The 17,640-nt window shown below is 38.4% G+C and overlaps 1 protein-coding gene across 2 annotated transcripts in view; it reads left to right on the top strand.

The window, feature by feature from the left end:
- ampd2b (adenosine monophosphate deaminase 2b) overlaps window positions 1–14,604 on the top strand; it is a 37,075-nt gene extending 22,471 nt beyond the window's left edge. For both annotated transcript variants that reach the window (XM_037535898.1, XM_037535899.1), the window contains exons 5-18: window positions 50–158; window positions 618–804; window positions 3,032–3,173; window positions 3,337–3,426; window positions 4,517–4,646; window positions 5,101–5,295; window positions 5,654–5,785; window positions 7,019–7,182; window positions 8,156–8,282; window positions 8,676–8,839; window positions 9,063–9,183; window positions 9,502–9,675; window positions 11,774–11,884; window positions 13,437–14,604. In XM_037535898.1, coding sequence (XP_037391795.1) covers window positions 50–158; window positions 618–804; window positions 3,032–3,173; window positions 3,337–3,426; window positions 4,517–4,646; window positions 5,101–5,295; window positions 5,654–5,785; window positions 7,019–7,182; window positions 8,156–8,282; window positions 8,676–8,839; window positions 9,063–9,183; window positions 9,502–9,675; window positions 11,774–11,884; window positions 13,437–13,652 — 2,062 coding nt within the window. In that variant the 3' untranslated portion in view covers window positions 13,653–14,604. The remainder of the gene's footprint in view (window positions 1–49; window positions 159–617; window positions 805–3,031; window positions 3,174–3,336; window positions 3,427–4,516; window positions 4,647–5,100; window positions 5,296–5,653; window positions 5,786–7,018; window positions 7,183–8,155; window positions 8,283–8,675; window positions 8,840–9,062; window positions 9,184–9,501; window positions 9,676–11,773; window positions 11,885–13,436) is intronic.
- The last annotated feature ends 3,036 nt before the right edge of the window (window positions 14,605–17,640 follow it).

Below are 17,640 nucleotides of genomic sequence, written 5' to 3'. Positions count from 1 at the left end.
TCTCGAAACCTGTTGAGAAGCTCTCATTTCACCTCTTTTCTTTCTTCAGGTACCTGAAGGAGCAGAACCAGGTGCCCACTGATATGTACCCAGAACGAGAGCTCATACCAGAGAGAGAATATCAGAGAGTCGCCATCTCCGGAGAGGAGAAATGTGGAGTGAGTGAGAGAGAAAAACTGCATCTTGTATGATGAAGAAGAAAATGACAAAATTGTCATGTTTTAGTTAGACTTTTCATCTTCTGTACCATATCAAATGCTCAAATTATTAAACTATCAGTGATTATCAACAGCATTAGGGCTAGGATTTGGGTTACGTTTCAGGTTAGGATTAGAGTGAGTGTTCATTTTAGGGTTAGATAAAAGTTAAACTGGTTTTCATAGATATTTAGTTAAATGTAGGTTAAAGAAGTGGACCATCAAAACAAAATGCTACTTATGAAACCTCCAGCGGACGAGAGCACTATGCTTGATTAATGGTGAATCAATGGCTAAACAAAGCTACACTACATAGCTCCCACCCCCTAACCCTCATTTACAGAAGATTTAGTTAAGCCTCTGATATAATCTACTTTACAATATTGTCAACGATTAAGTGATGTAACTTCCTCTCCCCAGGTTCCCTTCACAGACCTGCTGGATGCTGCTAAGTGTGTGGTGAAGGCTCTGTTCATCAGAGAGAAGTACATGGCTCTGTCTTTACAGAGTTTCTGCAGGACCACAGCGCGGTACCTGCATGAGCTGGGCGACAGGCCGCTGGACCTTAACGTGTATGAGGAGGTGCCTGAGACCGCCGTAACTGCAGGTAAAGAAAGTAGTTCACTCTTTGATGAGTACTGTTTCTAATGATAACAGTAATGACTACTAATACTATAGATGTGAGTTCAATGATGGAAAAAAATATTTTCCTCACTATTTCAAAATAAAAGTTTAATGTACTATATAAACACTGACACAGTTTCACAGCATACTGTTGTTGGTACGGCTTCTGGCCCAGATGCACTCCCTCAAAACATCCTGGATTTTGCTTGTGAGATCAGTGTTCCCTTAAGCACTATTTTGAGTTCTTCTTTTTGGGAGGGCCTCTTTGCTAGTCAGTGGAAAGAAGCAGTGGTCATCCCTAAACTCCTGCAAAGCTGGATCATCTTTTTAACTTCCCAGTAGGCAAGAGCTGCTGAATATTCTGCCCTTCAGTGGCTGCTCAAGGACATTACATTTGTTTCTTGACAATTCATTGCTTCATTGGTGTCTGCAGATTTTAAGGCCTTTAACAGAGTTTAACAGAACACTGTAGTCAGTAAAATCCAGTATAGGGTAGTAGAGTCTGAAGTTGAACTAATCCAGTGGATTTATGATTTCAAGTTTCAAGTTTCAAGTTTATTTGTCATTTGTACAACTTGTCAGGACATTTATGCATAGAAATGCTTGTGGTGAGGCTCAGATAATCACTCTACAGAATTTTCTATAAGAACACAAAGAGTGCACTAGTGGCCCAGGCAACTCTCCTTGAATCAATCCTTTCTCTTGTCCTAATCTTTGATGGATGATGCTCTTTTTAATACTCCTAGCTCAATCTGGAAATGTGTAGATGATATGAGCCAGCTGGAGTCCAGCCAACTGCTGCAGCCTTCCACCCTGCAAGATGTGCTTGATGAGCTGAACACCTGGTCCACAAACAGCTCCATGCTTCTTAATGAAAAGGAATATGTGGCCATGCAAATAACCTTCAGTAAAAATCCACCACCCACATCACTTCTTCAAATGAATAACATTCCTCTTTCTGTGATGCCTAAGTTCAAAGTACTTGGACACATCCAGCACAATCTTTGGTGGAATGAGCAAGTTAATTCTATGACAGCAAGAGGCTGCACAAAGTTGTTTTTTATTAAGTACATCAACTGCTTCATGGTTGGGCAAACTTAGTAGCCATATATATTGGCTGCATTAGACTGGTGTTGGGGTATGCGGTGCCTGTGTGGCATGCTGGACATACTCAAACCTTATCAATAAAGATAGAACGTGTCCTAAAGAGGGCATGGCGCATCATTTTTGGAACATCTTATTGCAGTTACCAGCATGCCCTCAATGTCCTGGGCATCCTCTCTCATGAGGAAGGGCCAGAAAAGATTTGCCCAAAGGACCACACGTAGCAGCCATTATGTTAATATTCAATTGGCAAGTAATATTCCACAATATTATGCAGTATTCCCCTATCCCCATACAAGACTTATTAACAGGAAGAAGGGTCTGCGTTCCATTCCATGGCTGAGTGAACAGGGTTTGCAAGTTCTCCATGTGTGTGCATTGTTTTTTTATGGGTGCTCCCATTTTCTCCCACAGTTCAAAGACATGAAGTCATGCTAATTGGAGATACTCAATTACCCCAAGGTGTGAGTGTGTGTGACTGTGTATGTCTGTGTGTCTGGGGCTAGTGACCTGTCCAGGAGGTTTCATTCCTTCTGTTCACTCTGTGCTAGGATAGGCTCCAGCAGCCCCCATGACCCAGAAGGATATACAGCTTATATGATGAATGAATGTTAAAGTTGCATACACATGTTTTGTTAGGGTGTGTGTTAGATGTGTTTACAGCTACTATATTGTTAATATATGTATATTATCACACACACATATACATTAAGTTAGCAGCAGTTTAGCCCACCCATTAAAACTGAAGTGGTAAGCAGTGTCGTTACTGCAGATAATATGCATAATATGTTAGAAGAGCAAATAGATGTTGCACTGTTCAGCAGCTTTCCAAAGGATCCTGACATCCAAAAGAAGTTTCAGGATGTCAGGATCAGAACAGAGGTTATTTACTGTACAAAAATCGGTTTTAAATGCATGAGAATTAAAAACATCCTGTTTAATGGTAAGGGATAAAGAGAGTTTGTTAAATGGTCATGTAAAATAAACTCTGTTTGAGTTTGGGCTTGTATAGGCCTTTTTAAAAGCACATGTGTAATGTAAGAAAGTTGCCAGTTGAACATGCCATACATTCTCAGCTAAACACCAAAGATTATATTTTTCCCCAGATGCTACAGTCCACCCTCCTGTATCAGAGACGCACCCTTATGAGGGCTTAGACCCTGCTAGCCTACCTCCAGACATGGGCTACAGCTGCAAGATGATGGATGGTGTTGTACATGTGTACACTCACAAAAGCAACATGGAGAAGTAAGAAATCTTTCTGCTGCCTTCTGCATTTTCACCATTTGAAATCATATTCAAATATACCACAGCAGCACTGATCACATTCAGTACTGTTAATGTAATCTACTGTTATAATATCTGCTATAAAAACTGTACTGTACTGTTCAAATGCCCTTACCATTGCCAGGGCCACGGAGCTGGATCTACCCTACCCTGACCTGCAGGAGTATATCGTTGACATGAACGTCATGATGGCCCTCATCATTAATGGACCAGTGTAAGTGATGCACAGACCTCAGGTTGAACTTTGGGGTGAAAAGGGCAGAGCTGCATTCTAGGTTCAGTTGAGACTGACTGAGGTGAACTGATGATAAAATGTTGAGGAATTTTCAAAATTAAAATAAAGCCTAAAATTTGGAGATGATGTGGTACAACTTTTCAATAAGGCTCCCTTTATTAAAGGTTTGGGAATGGTTTCAAATGAGTTTTTTTGGCAATTATTAATGGCATCATAAACACCTCTAAATTGTTAATAAGCAGTTAGAACACATAAATAAAAAGGGAAACGGTGATCTGTTGCTTGCCATATAATGAACTCACATGCTTCTCTACTGTTAAACTTCAGATCTTGCAGATTTTTTTTTTACTTTGTCTTCTCCATCAGTCAGCATTTAACCTGTCAACGGCATAAGCTATTCATAATGATCAGTTATAATAGCTCACTGTTTCCCTTTTAATTTATATGTTGTAACTGCTAAGAACTGTTTATTAAATTGTTGTTTTTATTTATGACCTAATTAATAACCATTAGTAAACAATTTTTTAGCTGTTCATAAACCCTTATTGTGAATTGGTACCATGTGTGTATATATATATATATATATATATATATATATATATATATATATATATATATATATATATATATATATATATTCACATATATTGATTTAATAAAGGTATAATAAAACTATCAGGAGTAAGATTGAATGATTTGGTGCAAATATCTAATTGCAGTTTTTCTGATCAATGTTACCTCTACAATATAAATTTTATTTTCTTATTTTTTTCGGCCAAAAAGAGCAGAACATCCACTTTTTCTGGCTTGAGACTTGAACATGCTGTGCCTGACTGCTAGTTATTTGCAGCTGTCTTGTACACATCATGTGGTTGTTTAGTTGCCCCACCTTAAGGCAACAGTAATGATCATATGCACTATACTAAATTTGCAGCTCTTACAATTTGAATGTTGCTCTCTTACAGTTCAGATTTTGATCTAAAATCAACCACTCTGGCAGCCATACTCAGGACTACTGGTTGGTCTTTAAGTTTGATGTGGTTTTTTGACATTTGTTTGTTGGCCACAGGAAATCTTTCTGCTACCGTCGCCTGCAGTACCTGAGCTCAAAGTTTCAGATGCACATCCTCTTAAATGAGATGAAGGAACTGGCAGCGCAGAAGAAGGTTCCTCACAGAGACTTCTACAATATACGCAAGGTCAGCTTCTTTATCTCTCTCATATGTCACTTGTCTGTAAAAGTTAAATGAACCAGTGCTAATTTCTGTATAACAACTGTTTATACAGTATACAATTCCTGACAATGCCCATAACCCTTAGAAGTCTACAGGTCTTATTTTTCTTTGTATGTACCTTCAACTTACAGTAAATGATAAATGATTATATGTAATTACATAAGTAATTACAATGTTATTACATTTATGTTTGGAAACCACGAGTTTGAGTCTGCACTGTCAAAATTTGTTTTGGTCCCATGCATGGAACAATTAGAACATACTGTTTTGATAGTTTCACAATTTCTCTGCTTGTTTCACTGAGCTATGAAAAAATAACCAGATGTAATAAGAAGTATCTGAGGCTATAAACTTAGGAGGGTTAACTGTGATACCTACCCTGTCATCTTTGATCCCATCTGGTCTTTTCTCTCCTCAGGTGGACACTCATATCCATGCTTCATCTTGCATGAATCAGAAGCACCTGCTGCGCTTTATTAAGAGAGCCATGAAGAAGTACCCTAAGGAGATTGTCCATGTGGAGAAAGGACGAGAACAGACGCTGATGGAAGTCTTTGAGAGCATGAACCTCACGGCCTTTGACCTCAGCGTGGACACACTGGACATGCATGCAGTAAGGAACTCCTTTGAGCTTATTTTACAAGTCATCACTGTCTAAAAAAAACAGTCACCTTGAAAATGGGAAAACCTAAGGCAAGGACGTGTAAAGGGATTTTAGTCCAAGTAATTCTGGAGTATTTCTATTGGTCATTTCATCATGAAATGTTCACACAGTGTAAAGGGCAGCTGCTTTGATCAAATAATGTAGAAAAATAAATATCAAAAAACTGTTTTTTGGACAGTGATGATTTGCTGGAAACACATCCACTCCTCTGTCTTCAGATAAGGGCTTCATACATTGACTAGCTACAGTACAATGTCAAAACAGATATAACTAACCCCAGATGTCTGAATTCTTTCTCACTGATCAGGATCGCAACACTTTCCATCGCTTTGACAAATTCAATGCCAAATACAACCCCATTGGAGAGTCGATCCTCCGAGAGATCTTCATCAAAACAGACAACCATATCGAAGGGAAATACTTTGGACATATTATCAAGGTATCTTTTGCAGTTATGTTGTAAATGGACAGTGACGCAACCAAATCACAGCTGAATTTTTGTTGTTTTGCATGAAAGCTCATTTCAGCTGAGGAGATGCTGTGCACTTGTGTGCTGCTTCTTCTCACTGATGTTTGTTTCTGTTATACTTTTCTTCATCATGTTTGGTAGAATGTCTTTGATAACTTTACTGGATAACACTGAATACGTAAAGGCTATGGTGAATTGTAAAATTGCATAGTAAATAACATACCTTCCTCCTACAAGTAACTTATGTATCATTAGAAGGTAAGTGAAATAGCTTATGTTTAATAATAATTTTATAATAATAATAATTTTAGCAAGAGAACAAACTTAAATATGGCATTTGCCTACAAATATTACAGCACAATTTACATACACTATACAACCTAAAAAAAACTACTTAATGTAGTAGCAAGTAGTATTTATTTAGGTTGAATAAAACTAGGTAATTTACTTGATAACTTACTTAATATGTTAAATTCACAAATAGTAATCACAGTAATCACGCATTAATCTGTGCAGCAGTGTGTTGTCTATAGAGGATGTGTAACTTCTTTTTACTTAGAAAATCAACAAAACATAATTTCACTCGGGCACGCATACTTTTGTATACAGTTGCAGCATACATTTCTTCAGTAGATATTAGATAGATTTTTATAAAAACAGCTTATATTTTTTCAGTTAATTTTTTCAGATGGGCTGGAGGTTAGAGAACTGGCCCTGTAACCAGAAGGTTGCCGGTTCAGTCCCCAGTCCTTGAGCAAGACACCTAACCCCCAATTGCTCCCCGGGCGCCGTGGATAGGGCTGCTCACCGCTCCGTGCGAGTGTGCTCACTGCCCCCTACTGTGTGTGTGTGTGCTCACTAGTGTGTGTATGTGGCGTTTCACTTCACAGATGGGTTAGATGCAGAGGTGAACTTTCCCTGTTTGTAAGATTTAAAAAGTGTCTCTTAATAATCGATAGATTCTTATAGAACTAGATAAGGTTATAGCTTGTGTTTTTGTGAGCAGATAATAGATTTTTTATATTACAGATTTCTAACCTTTTTAAATAATCTAAATAATATCAAGCATAATTACGCCATATCTGGTGTGTTTGTATGTATATCATGTTTTCTGTGATGTTTTGTTACATGCAGTGTGGTCTGTGTGGTCCGTCTGCATTGCTTGTCTCCCTCTGCTGACCATGACTTGTCGGTGCATTTCAGGAGGTGATGGCAGACCTTGAGGAAAGTAAATATCAAAATGTTGAGCTACGTCTCTCCATTTATGGCCGCTCAAGGGACGAGTGGGATAAACTGGCCCAGTGGGCAGTCAAACACCAGGTCTACTCCGACAACGTCCGCTGGCTTGTCCAGGTGCCTCGGCTATTGTGAGTGCCTCAAGTGATTCGACATAAATGCTTTTGCATGCAACAAAGCCAAAAGGGCATTGCATATATTATGCATATGTGTAAAATAAATGTAAACAGTTTTCACACATTGATGGCATTTGGCACATGCTCTTATCCAGAGCTGCTTGCCCAAGTACTCTTTTTGGTATAATGTGGGGTTCTTGTACAGCTGGGGGATTGAACCCTAGTCTGCAGCCTGGCAGGCAGCGGTGTTACCCACTACACTATACTGACCACTTCCAACCCTCATACATTTTTAAAATAAATCTGAATCTGAAATTTATGAGCACATTAAAACAGTATTGAAAGAGAACTCAGAACTCAAAACTCTGTGAGGAATGTGTCCTCTGAGGATGTGAGTGAATTATCTACTATTGTCATCATATCTTCATCAGTGTAATGTTGATGATGCATTTGAGACCTAAAGCCAAACCTTCGTTTTATTCTGTGTGTGTGATTTTAATGTGTAAAGACGTATGATGTGGTATGAAAACTCCCATGAAATCTGACGCCTCTGACTGAATTATTATTTCACAATTTCCAGGGAATAGTCTGTAAAATTTATACATATCCACAGTATATAAAATTAAATGTAGAGGGTATTCTCAACAGTGTAGATCAGATTAAATTGACATTTTTCTGCAGTTTTAAGTAACACTACATACATTTTTTTAAAATAAAAGAAGTAGCTTTTATTTAAAGTTAGCAGAAAAAACATGCAGGAAACAGAATCATTTAAAAGTCAGGAGCATCGGGTCAGATCTCACAGGAATCTTTACGACCACATCATGCGTCTTCACTTTTAAAAAGAAGGTTCTAGCATGATGTTTAGAGAGCAAATGTAAAATCAAATGATGACAATAGTAGATCATTTACTTACATTCTTACACTCTTTACTTACATGCAAGGCAAGGTTTTTGATAACATGGTTGCCTTTGTTCCTTCTCTGCAGTGATGTCTACCACACAAAAAAACAGCTCTGCAATTTCCAGGAGATGCTGGAGAACATATTTCTGCCCCTGTTTGAAGTAACTATCAACCCTCGTACCCACCCAGAGTTGCACCTCTTCCTGCAGCATGTACGTAATTAACTGACAGCACTGTGCTTTATACAGCAATACACATCAGACATTGTCCAACCAGATCCCATTACTGCCTGGTCTAAAACTATAGACATGATGAAGTGTGTGATACGTTCACCAGTCAGTGAATGAATTAATTTTATTTCAAATTTCACCCTGTGACAAAGCAGTGTAGAATGTGTGTTTTACTCCTAGGTCATCTCTCATGGCACAATTTACCTCTGATCTCATGCAGCTTCATCACTGACACTGTGGGTATAACACTGTTAAAAAAAATCTAGACTAACCACAGTTATGCTACAGTGGTTTGGCCTACAACATGGCAACCACATTTTCTTTTACAAATCACCGCATCAGTGCTCTAAGACTAAATACTGCAGTGTCCTTCAGGTGGTTGGCTTTGACAGCGTGGATGACGAGTCCAAACCAGAGCAGCACATCTTTAACCTGGACAGTCCTCTACCTGCCAACTGGATAGAGGAGGATAATCCTCCTTACTCCTACTATCTGTACTACATGTACGTCAACATGACTGTGCTCAACCACCTGCGCAGGTAAGTTCTGATGCACTGCTTCCCACAAAAGCTGATAAAACAATGGTTTATACAATTTCCCTAAATGTAGTCAATCAGCCAAGGCATGTTTGAGGTAAGTGTGTGACAATTAAGGCATGCAGCTCACACAATGCTAACTGATACATAAAATTGTCTTTATCATCATATATGATTGTGCAGTGACTGTGAACGTGATGGTGTTCACAAATTAACCCTCCTACAGGAGAAGGAACTTTAACACGTTTGTGCTGAGGCCACACTGTGGTGAGGCAGGACCCATCCACCATCTGGTGTCCGGCTTCATGCTCTCTGAGAACATCTGTCATGGGCTGCTGCTCAGGAAGGTAAGAAGAGGACCTGTTCAGGACGCTTCATTTCTACTGAGATGACAGCATTTAAAAAGAATTTTCAGATGATTTATTGTATGATTTTACTCATTATCAGTGTTACGAGCCTGTGAGCAGGTCCAATATTCCAGTAACCGTGCACATGTACCAGTGTGGTCTCTCTGTCCAAGCAAAATGCACTAGCTGCAAAGGGGGGACCAACTCCATATTAATGCATATGGATTTAGATAGGAAGTCACAAAAGCTCCTGTAGGTGAAAAGTGTAGATGTCCCAATACTTTTGTCTTGATAGTGTATATTTGTATTTCTTTGCAGGCTCCAGTGCTACAGTATCTGTATTATCTGGCTCAGATTGGCATTGCCATGTCTCCTCTCAGCAATAACAGCCTGTTTCTCAGCTACCATCGTAACCCGCTGCCTGAGTACCTGTCCAGAGGCCTCATGGTTTCCTTATCTACTGATGACCCTCTGCAGTTCCACTTCACAAAGGTGAGCACCTTCTCAACTAGCAACAAGTACGTCTACCTAGATATTAGACCCTGAAGAAACTTGTTTACAGTCACTTAAATTTCAGATTCTTTACTTAAGAGACTTAGCTCAAAATATAGTAGCAGTTCTTTGAGTGGAGTTTGTTTGCGGTATGTTCAGGGCTGCATTCAACCCCGACAAAACGTACCACGTTGTTTATTTAAACAGAAATGGTGGTCTGTTGGACAGTCTCTTGTGTTGAAACTGTGGCAGCTGAGAAGGCTGTACTTGGTGTCTCTCTAGCATATTCTATTAAAAAAACTATGATAAATGTCTTTTAGCCTCTTTGATTGTTATGTACACTATGCTGCCACAGTTGCATTTGTAGAGGACGTTCTTATAATCTACTCTGTGCACTGCCTTTTTAATATGGTGGGGTTTATATATACGTCGCTGCTTCACACATCAAATGAGAGAAAACGTACCTCAAAGCCCGTTGTCCACCATTTTGATAAAACATGTCGTTCAACCCAGAAACTGTAGCAAAGCGGTGCGCAGAGTTTTCAGATTGAACGTGCCCCAGATTTGACTGATGAACACAAGCAGCAGTGTGTTTGTATACTCTTCAAAAAAAAGTTTTTTGGAGAGATAGAAGACGTAGAAGAACCACTTTGGATTACTTAAAGAATGTTGGGCGAATAGTTCTTTAAAGAACTCATTTGAAATCACTTAATTGAAAGGTTCTTTGGGAAGCAAAGTGTGTTTCTTCTGTGGCATCTCTCCAAAGAAACAGTGTACAGATACACTGCCATTTGTGTTCATCAGTCAAACCAGGAACAATGGCTGTATTTTCAGCTGAACCTGTCTCTTAACCCTTTATCAGACCAGGGCCTGTTGGCAGGCTCTTTGCCTTCTTCTTTACTCTTTGACTTCTTTTGAAATCTTTTGAGTAAAATGATTGGGTATTTTTACAACACTCAGCTTTCGTGTTTTCAGCAGGGTTCATGAAAAGTAAGTTTTGCCTAAACAATATGTTGAAATTTTTCATTTTCAAGCGATTGTTAAAAGCATATATTGGAAATCCTTGGTAGCAATGTTGGTTTAAAGGCAAATTCGACTGATTGTTAAAATTTTTGCCATAGTCATTTGGAGTGTTTTGGTCTAGAGAAACAAATACACTGTCTTATGTCTGAAACAAAAGAAAAATTCAGATGTACCGCTATTTTACCATTGTAAGTATTACATAAAAACTCAAAAGACGTGTAGGTTCACAGACTATTTTGAATTATAAATAAAATGCCAATACTTGCAATGTAAACATTGTAACTTTTGGTTCGAATCAGAAGTAAAAAATGTAAAGAAATTGAATATGGAGTTGAATTCCCCTTTAAACCACTGAAGGGCTTGAGTGGCTTTGAGTGCTGATATGAAAGCTTGTTGTGCTTTTTCTGTTTTTTCACTTTCCTTTAGTGTGTTATACAGCTATGCGATTTAAATGGTCTGCAAAGTGGCAAACCTCAAGTAAATACCAGAGGGATAAAACTCTCTTCCACAGAAACTATTTTCATACTCTACATTGGAATTGCAGCTCTTTTTTCATTTGTCACAATGACACAATCTTGTACACACAGCAACGCACAACACATATTGTCTACTAGAGGCCAGGAAGAGTTTGTTCAGGTAACCATGTTGAGAAGACTTTCAGGATGTGACTCTGACTCAAACTGATTCGACACAACCAACATCATTGGAAAAAAAATCACACTGGTGTTTCTAGCTGCTCAGAAAAGAAGGGTCTATCTGCAAACAGCAAGACAGAGACAGAATGTGTGGGTCAGAACTGCTCAGAGCACACTGGGGTGTGGAATGCCTTAAGGGAAGAGGAGCTCTAACAGAGCATCTCAGGAAGAGGGTGAATAGAGATATACAGTGTGAGAAAAGTGTTTTTGAAGCATGTAAATCCATTGTAGTAGATCCTAAAAATAAATGTTCAACGTTAAAAATGACCATATGACCAAATGCCCCCCCCCCCCCCGCAACCCTGTGGGAGAAGCGGCTTAGAAAATGGATGGATAGATGGATGTATTGCCTATATTCACTAGACAAACGTGTCTTGCAGGAGCCGCTGATGGAGGAATACAGCATAGCCACTCAGGTGTGGAAGCTCAGTTCATGTGATATGTGTGAACTGGCCAGAAACAGCGTCCTCATGAGTGGTTTCTCTCACAAGGTGCCGACTCACTCTGACACAAAGTCACATACACCTACTCAACATTTATCATTCCCATCACCTAAATCAACAAGAATGATCTTTTTCATGATTAGTGCACAATTATCTAGTACATGAAAGTGCAGTGCATCATGGCACCTTCATAGCATATGGCATGTAGAGTTTTGATGTATAGCACTGGTTCTCAAACCTAAAGACTCCATTCTCTTCTTTTGTTGTATTTTTACTGGTGACTCACTTAAGCTCCAGGAGGGCTATATAATTAGCTAATAAGTTAAATCATGTGTGGTAAAAATGTACAGAGGTTGGCAACCAGGGGATGTACAGGGTATAGATTAAGCTAGTTGGCTTACATTTTTAAGCAAGAGGTTAGTGAAAATCAAACTTGCTCAATTTTCTCTTTATCTTAAATGCAGATGAAAAATAAACATGACATGAAAAATAAACACCCAAAGCTCAGTCTAAAGAACATAATCACTTCTGAATCACATTCACAATATTGTTTAAAAAAAACACAATTTGATATTTTTACCAAATCATTCAGTCCTAAATAACAGTGTGCCCCACATTGTCAGAAACCACATACAGTCCAAGGCAAATGTTTGACCATCCCTGACCAAATGACATGTTCTGTTGATTTTCTAAGAGGAACACATTCTCCACGGAGAACACACTTAAATCTGGCATTCAGCAAATGTTGTTGCACAGATTCTATTTAGTTTAACATTCTGCAAGAAAAAATAAACCACAAAATATTAAATATCCTAAATATCCTATCCTATAACTATATTAAAATGTGCACAAGTATGTTGTATATTTATTAAAGCTAAGAAAATCTAAAAAAAAAACACATAATTTGACCAGGGGCGCCTAAACTTTTGCATACGTCGATGTAGGGCTGGGCAATACCACAATGTGTATGATTATTCTGATAAATTATGTCACAGTACAATAAAATATGCTTTTCTCAACATATCGGGAATATAATTACTTGTAGAAAACTGGCCAACTGCATGTTTCATTGTAACAACAGCAAATCTCATCTTGGTTAATTGGATTTAGTGCAACACAGTAAGCAAAAATAGTGAATAAAAATCATTATGTTCACAGTTTCTCATAGTAATGTTTTAAAATGTAGCACTACTGGTTCTTTTTTCTTTGTTCACTGAAAAAAAAATAATGTGACACATCTTGTGTGGTGAAAATTTCATGAAGTATTGTGATATTAGATTTGCTGTATTGTCCACCTGTATTGTCCACCTCTACGGCAATGGTTTGAGGCAAGTGTGGTGATTTAGGTATGCAGTTTGCAAATTAGTGGTCACAAATCTACTATGCAAAACCAAAAAAGCAAGCTTTTGACATAAAATGAGTGATCGACTACATTGGGAGATTCAGGCTAAAGGGAAAACTGGGTAAATCTGATTTTCACACCAAACTACGTATCAATATATTATCAGTGATAATACAAATGCAAGAGCTACTGTGTAAATACACACTACTTGTATATAAGATACATGCTGTATATATAATGCACTTCCTCTCTGTTTAGGTGAAGAGTTACTGGCTTGGCCCCAGCTACATCAAAGAAGGCCCGGAAGGGAACGACATCCGCAGGACCAATGTGCCGGACATTCGCGTGGCCTACCGTTTCGAGACAATGTGTGAGGAGCTGAATCTGATCACACAGGCAGTAAGTAGCGAGGAGCTGGAGACTATTGAGGAGGAAGGCTCTCTGTGCATGAGCGCAGTGCCGAGTGAACAGTAGGCACATTAGAGATGAATGTTGGCTGCACTGAAGTGATGTAATGCACTGAGCATACCTGATTAAAATGTGTACATCATTTCAACATTATTAAAATACAATACATGAACACAGTCAAAAGCAAACTGAGAGGCACAACCGTGGTGATGTAATATACAGTATTTTACACATGCAGAAATGCTGTACACATTTGAATTAGGTAAGTTCTGTGCAGACTGTGTGGAAATTACATTTTGCATATGCAGCGTTGGCTCGGAACTATATAACTAAACCTAGCATCAGTACTACCTGCACAAATGTCATTCCTCAAGGTGAAACACCTCATGTTGTCAACAATTAGTGGTCAGTTTTCCAGAAATGGTCAAAGCTCCAGTCAGGAATTGCCAAAGCAACACCAGGACTTCTTCCAAGCCGATTACCAGCAAGCATGGCAGATGTACTTATTGCTGTTTTGCTGCAGTTTTGTGTTGTTATTGTTTGTTTATTGCATTTCCAATTCAATTTTATTACATTATCATGATAAAACTGGTCTGGCAGTTGCTGCCAATACTGACTAGAGCTTGAATAGAGACTTAGTTAATGGATCATGGACATTGTACAGTGTACTGTGGACACTTATAACGACTGGCATGGATGAAGCTCCCATGCAGCAGGGCTGCTATTCTACACTGTGTCTGTGATCTCAACCTCATTACAAACAAACCTCCCTCATCTTTCATTTATAAATGTGTGTTGTATTCTTATCTTGATTTGACCTGGTAGTGCTCTGTGTTTATTATTGAAGATGCTGTATGTTTTATTGGTGGATTTAACCATTCGAATCAGTTCTTTTTGTATGTGTGCACTTGGATTATTGTGATTGCATTGCTATTTATTGCAAATGAGAATTTCATATCAAAAGTCAAGTCTATTTTCCTCTGGTCTGTTATCTCCTGATTAAAAGATTTTGAGATGATTTGGGATTTTTTTGCCATCTTTATATGCCAGCATTATCATTTATCATTGTTCATGATTTTGACGTTGTTGTATACAATGAAACATGAAGACTTTAGTCAGAAATCTCACACTCATTACATTGTCTCACACCCACCAACCCTTTAGCCAAACTAGACCTTTAGTCAGGGGCATAGTGAGAACTTTTAGAATAAAGTAGCAATGTAAGACCCAGAGATTTTATTAGAGTGGCAGATTGAAAAAAAAAAAATCAATAAATAAAATAGCATTACTGTATTAAAATGACAGTGTTTTTTTCTCTGTGCATTACTTATGCTGTCCATCATTTCCACATGAATAAAATATTACTTCAATACAACAACTGCCGAAAGTAAACAAAGAAAAACAAAACTGTGTTGATGTAACATGTTTTAGTCATTAATGAGGAAATTATGTATTTCAATCAAGTCAACTAAACTTATTTATTTAGGTTGCATTCAATGCAGGTTAGTCTAATGATAGAAGGTTAGCCCCACAGCACTGTATAAGGTAATCTACAATACCTGCATGTATTCAACTAAAAAAAGATATTGCATCATAAATGATCTCACTTTCCATGACAGGGGTGCCCAGAAGGGAGCCATGCTTCATTCCTGGCAACCCATGGCCACCCCTTGGATACATCTCTGCCTCTATTTCCTGTTGTACTTGATCCTGGATTTAGAAGTCAGTTTTCACTCCTGGCTGAGGTGTGTTTGAAGCAAAGTGGGTGGGTTGGGGTTACCTCTGCTCCAGTTACACTGAAGAATAGCCTACAAACAGCTTTTTCAAATATAATAGTTAAGCTGTACGGTCTTATGCTTAACTATGGCATAGACAAACCCACACCCACACCCAAACAAACCCACACCCACATACACACACACACACACACACAGACCTTGCATGAGAAAAGAAAATAAGTGAAAAAGAAAGCTAAATATATTAAAAGATATTAAAAGATAAAATGTGACTCCTAACAAGTGTGCAAGACCTGGTAGCCCACCAAAAGCAAAAGTGTCACCATCACATAAACAGTACTTAAAGCTTTCATCTTTTTGAGAAAGGAGAAAGTCAAGCTGCAATCTTGCTTCAGATCTGTGAGAAGAGAACTCAACACGTTGAATCTGAAGGATGTGAAGCTGTCAAGAAGCCCTCACTGAGAAAAGAAACAAAGTTGCGAATCAAACTTAGAAGCTGCTGGTGTTCTCAGAAGAATGGACTGACCACTTCAGAGTCCAGCCTCAACATCACTGAATGCGTATTTGGATGGTGAGATGCAAGAAATGCAACCAGTTCGCAAGACTGAACTTCGGTGGTGTGAACAAATAACCCTGCAGATTTCTTTGAAAAAACTGAAAGCAAGTCTGCTCAAAAGAAGGGGAACATAATAAAGGCAAACAGTACATATACAATGTTAAAGTGCCATAAACGTGTTAAATAAATGTTTTGTCTAGGTGTATATTAAAAATTGAAACAGCTACTTTTTACTTTGTTAAGCCCTGACTACCATTTAAAGACTCATTTTAGACTGTGTAAGTCACTCTTCATTCAGCCTGAGAAAAGAGGCTCTCCACTGCCAGCTGTAGTTGACTAGACACACTGGGTACGATTAGAGGTAACAGTAAGTTACTGTAAATTGTCTCCTGAAACAAATATTATTTCAATACCCTGGAGCTGAGACCAAAAACACTTTCTCACTGCTCAATACATTTTTAGAAATTTTCTGGCTCAGTCCTCAAACAATATAAATTTATACACAAATTCCCTTTGGAGCCCTGCTGGTGACATCACATATAAATAAAAATATGGTGTGGCCTTGACTTAATAAGGCATGGGAAAAAAGTAAGAAAGGTGTGGCCACAACTAAGTATGATGTAGGAACAAGACCCTAATGCATGGCCACAATTTAGTAAGGCATGAGAATAAAATAATTAAGCCTTGACCACAGCTTAATTAGGCATTAGCTTATTCCCACACCTTACTAAGTTGTGGCCACGCATTAGGATCTCTTTCCCACATGTAAATACAGCATGGCCAGGCATTATTTTATATAGATTTATACAGGAGGTCACCAGCAGGGCTCTGTAGCTACTTGTGTGCACGGTTTTACAGTGCGAACCTACTCTCAGAGCAGTTACCAATCAGTTATGATCTGACGTCGCACTCAGTAATCAGTAATCTCATAGGTGAGTGAACGCTGCTCTAAATTAACATTTAACATTTAACACTTAACATCATTTTGCTTTAGAAAGCAGCTAAAACTGGATTTCTACTTTAAAAACATTTAAAAACACCTATTTAAATCTACATCAGGGTATTACAGTATCTTTGCTCTATGTTGTGCTGTATGTGGTTTACTGTAACTGTAAAATGCCCTAATGAGACCTCATACCTTATGAGACAAGGAATATGTCATAGACTGTATGTATAAAATGAATCACTTGTTCCTAAAATAAAGCAAATAAAGCAATGAGTGGATTATTAGGAACCCAAATGGGCTTAAAAGGTGATGGGGACCCATTTAGGGGCAGCCTAGACTTTTCTGTTCTTTTCACTGTATTTTTAAACAAATCATGAATTTGCTTATGTTCAAACAAGATTAATATTTTATTTCATGATAAGATATTTAAGTAAAAACTGAAATATCCACATATATACTGTATGCGTCCTATTTCATACGCTGTCCATTCATACCAGACCAGGCCATTTTGCCCTTTATCTTTAGTTAACCTTTTTTCTAACGAAGCTGCAAAAGAGTTTGTGTGTTTTGGGGAATTTTGGGTCTTTTGCTGAAGAAAGGAGAGTTTTATGTTCTGTGAATGTGACTTCTATTTCAAATATTAATCCTGAAAAAAAAGTGCTCCACACTTCACAGAAAGGCCTCTTCCCCCATGAAAGGCCCCACTGACCACTGACCACCCATAGCAAAGTAACTTTTACCAGTGTCTCTGAATGTGCTATATACATAACTGCTTACGTAATGAAGCTTTGTGCAGCGGCGCCGGGACACGCCCCT

Source organism: Pygocentrus nattereri, chromosome 28 (genome assembly GCF_015220715.1).
Source record: "Pygocentrus nattereri isolate fPygNat1 chromosome 28, fPygNat1.pri, whole genome shotgun sequence".
Classification (NCBI taxonomy): Eukaryota; Metazoa; Chordata; class Actinopteri; order Characiformes; family Serrasalmidae; genus Pygocentrus; species Pygocentrus nattereri.
Note: the sequence above shows the minus strand (reverse complement) of the source record. Positions and strands in the feature narration are given on the sequence as shown.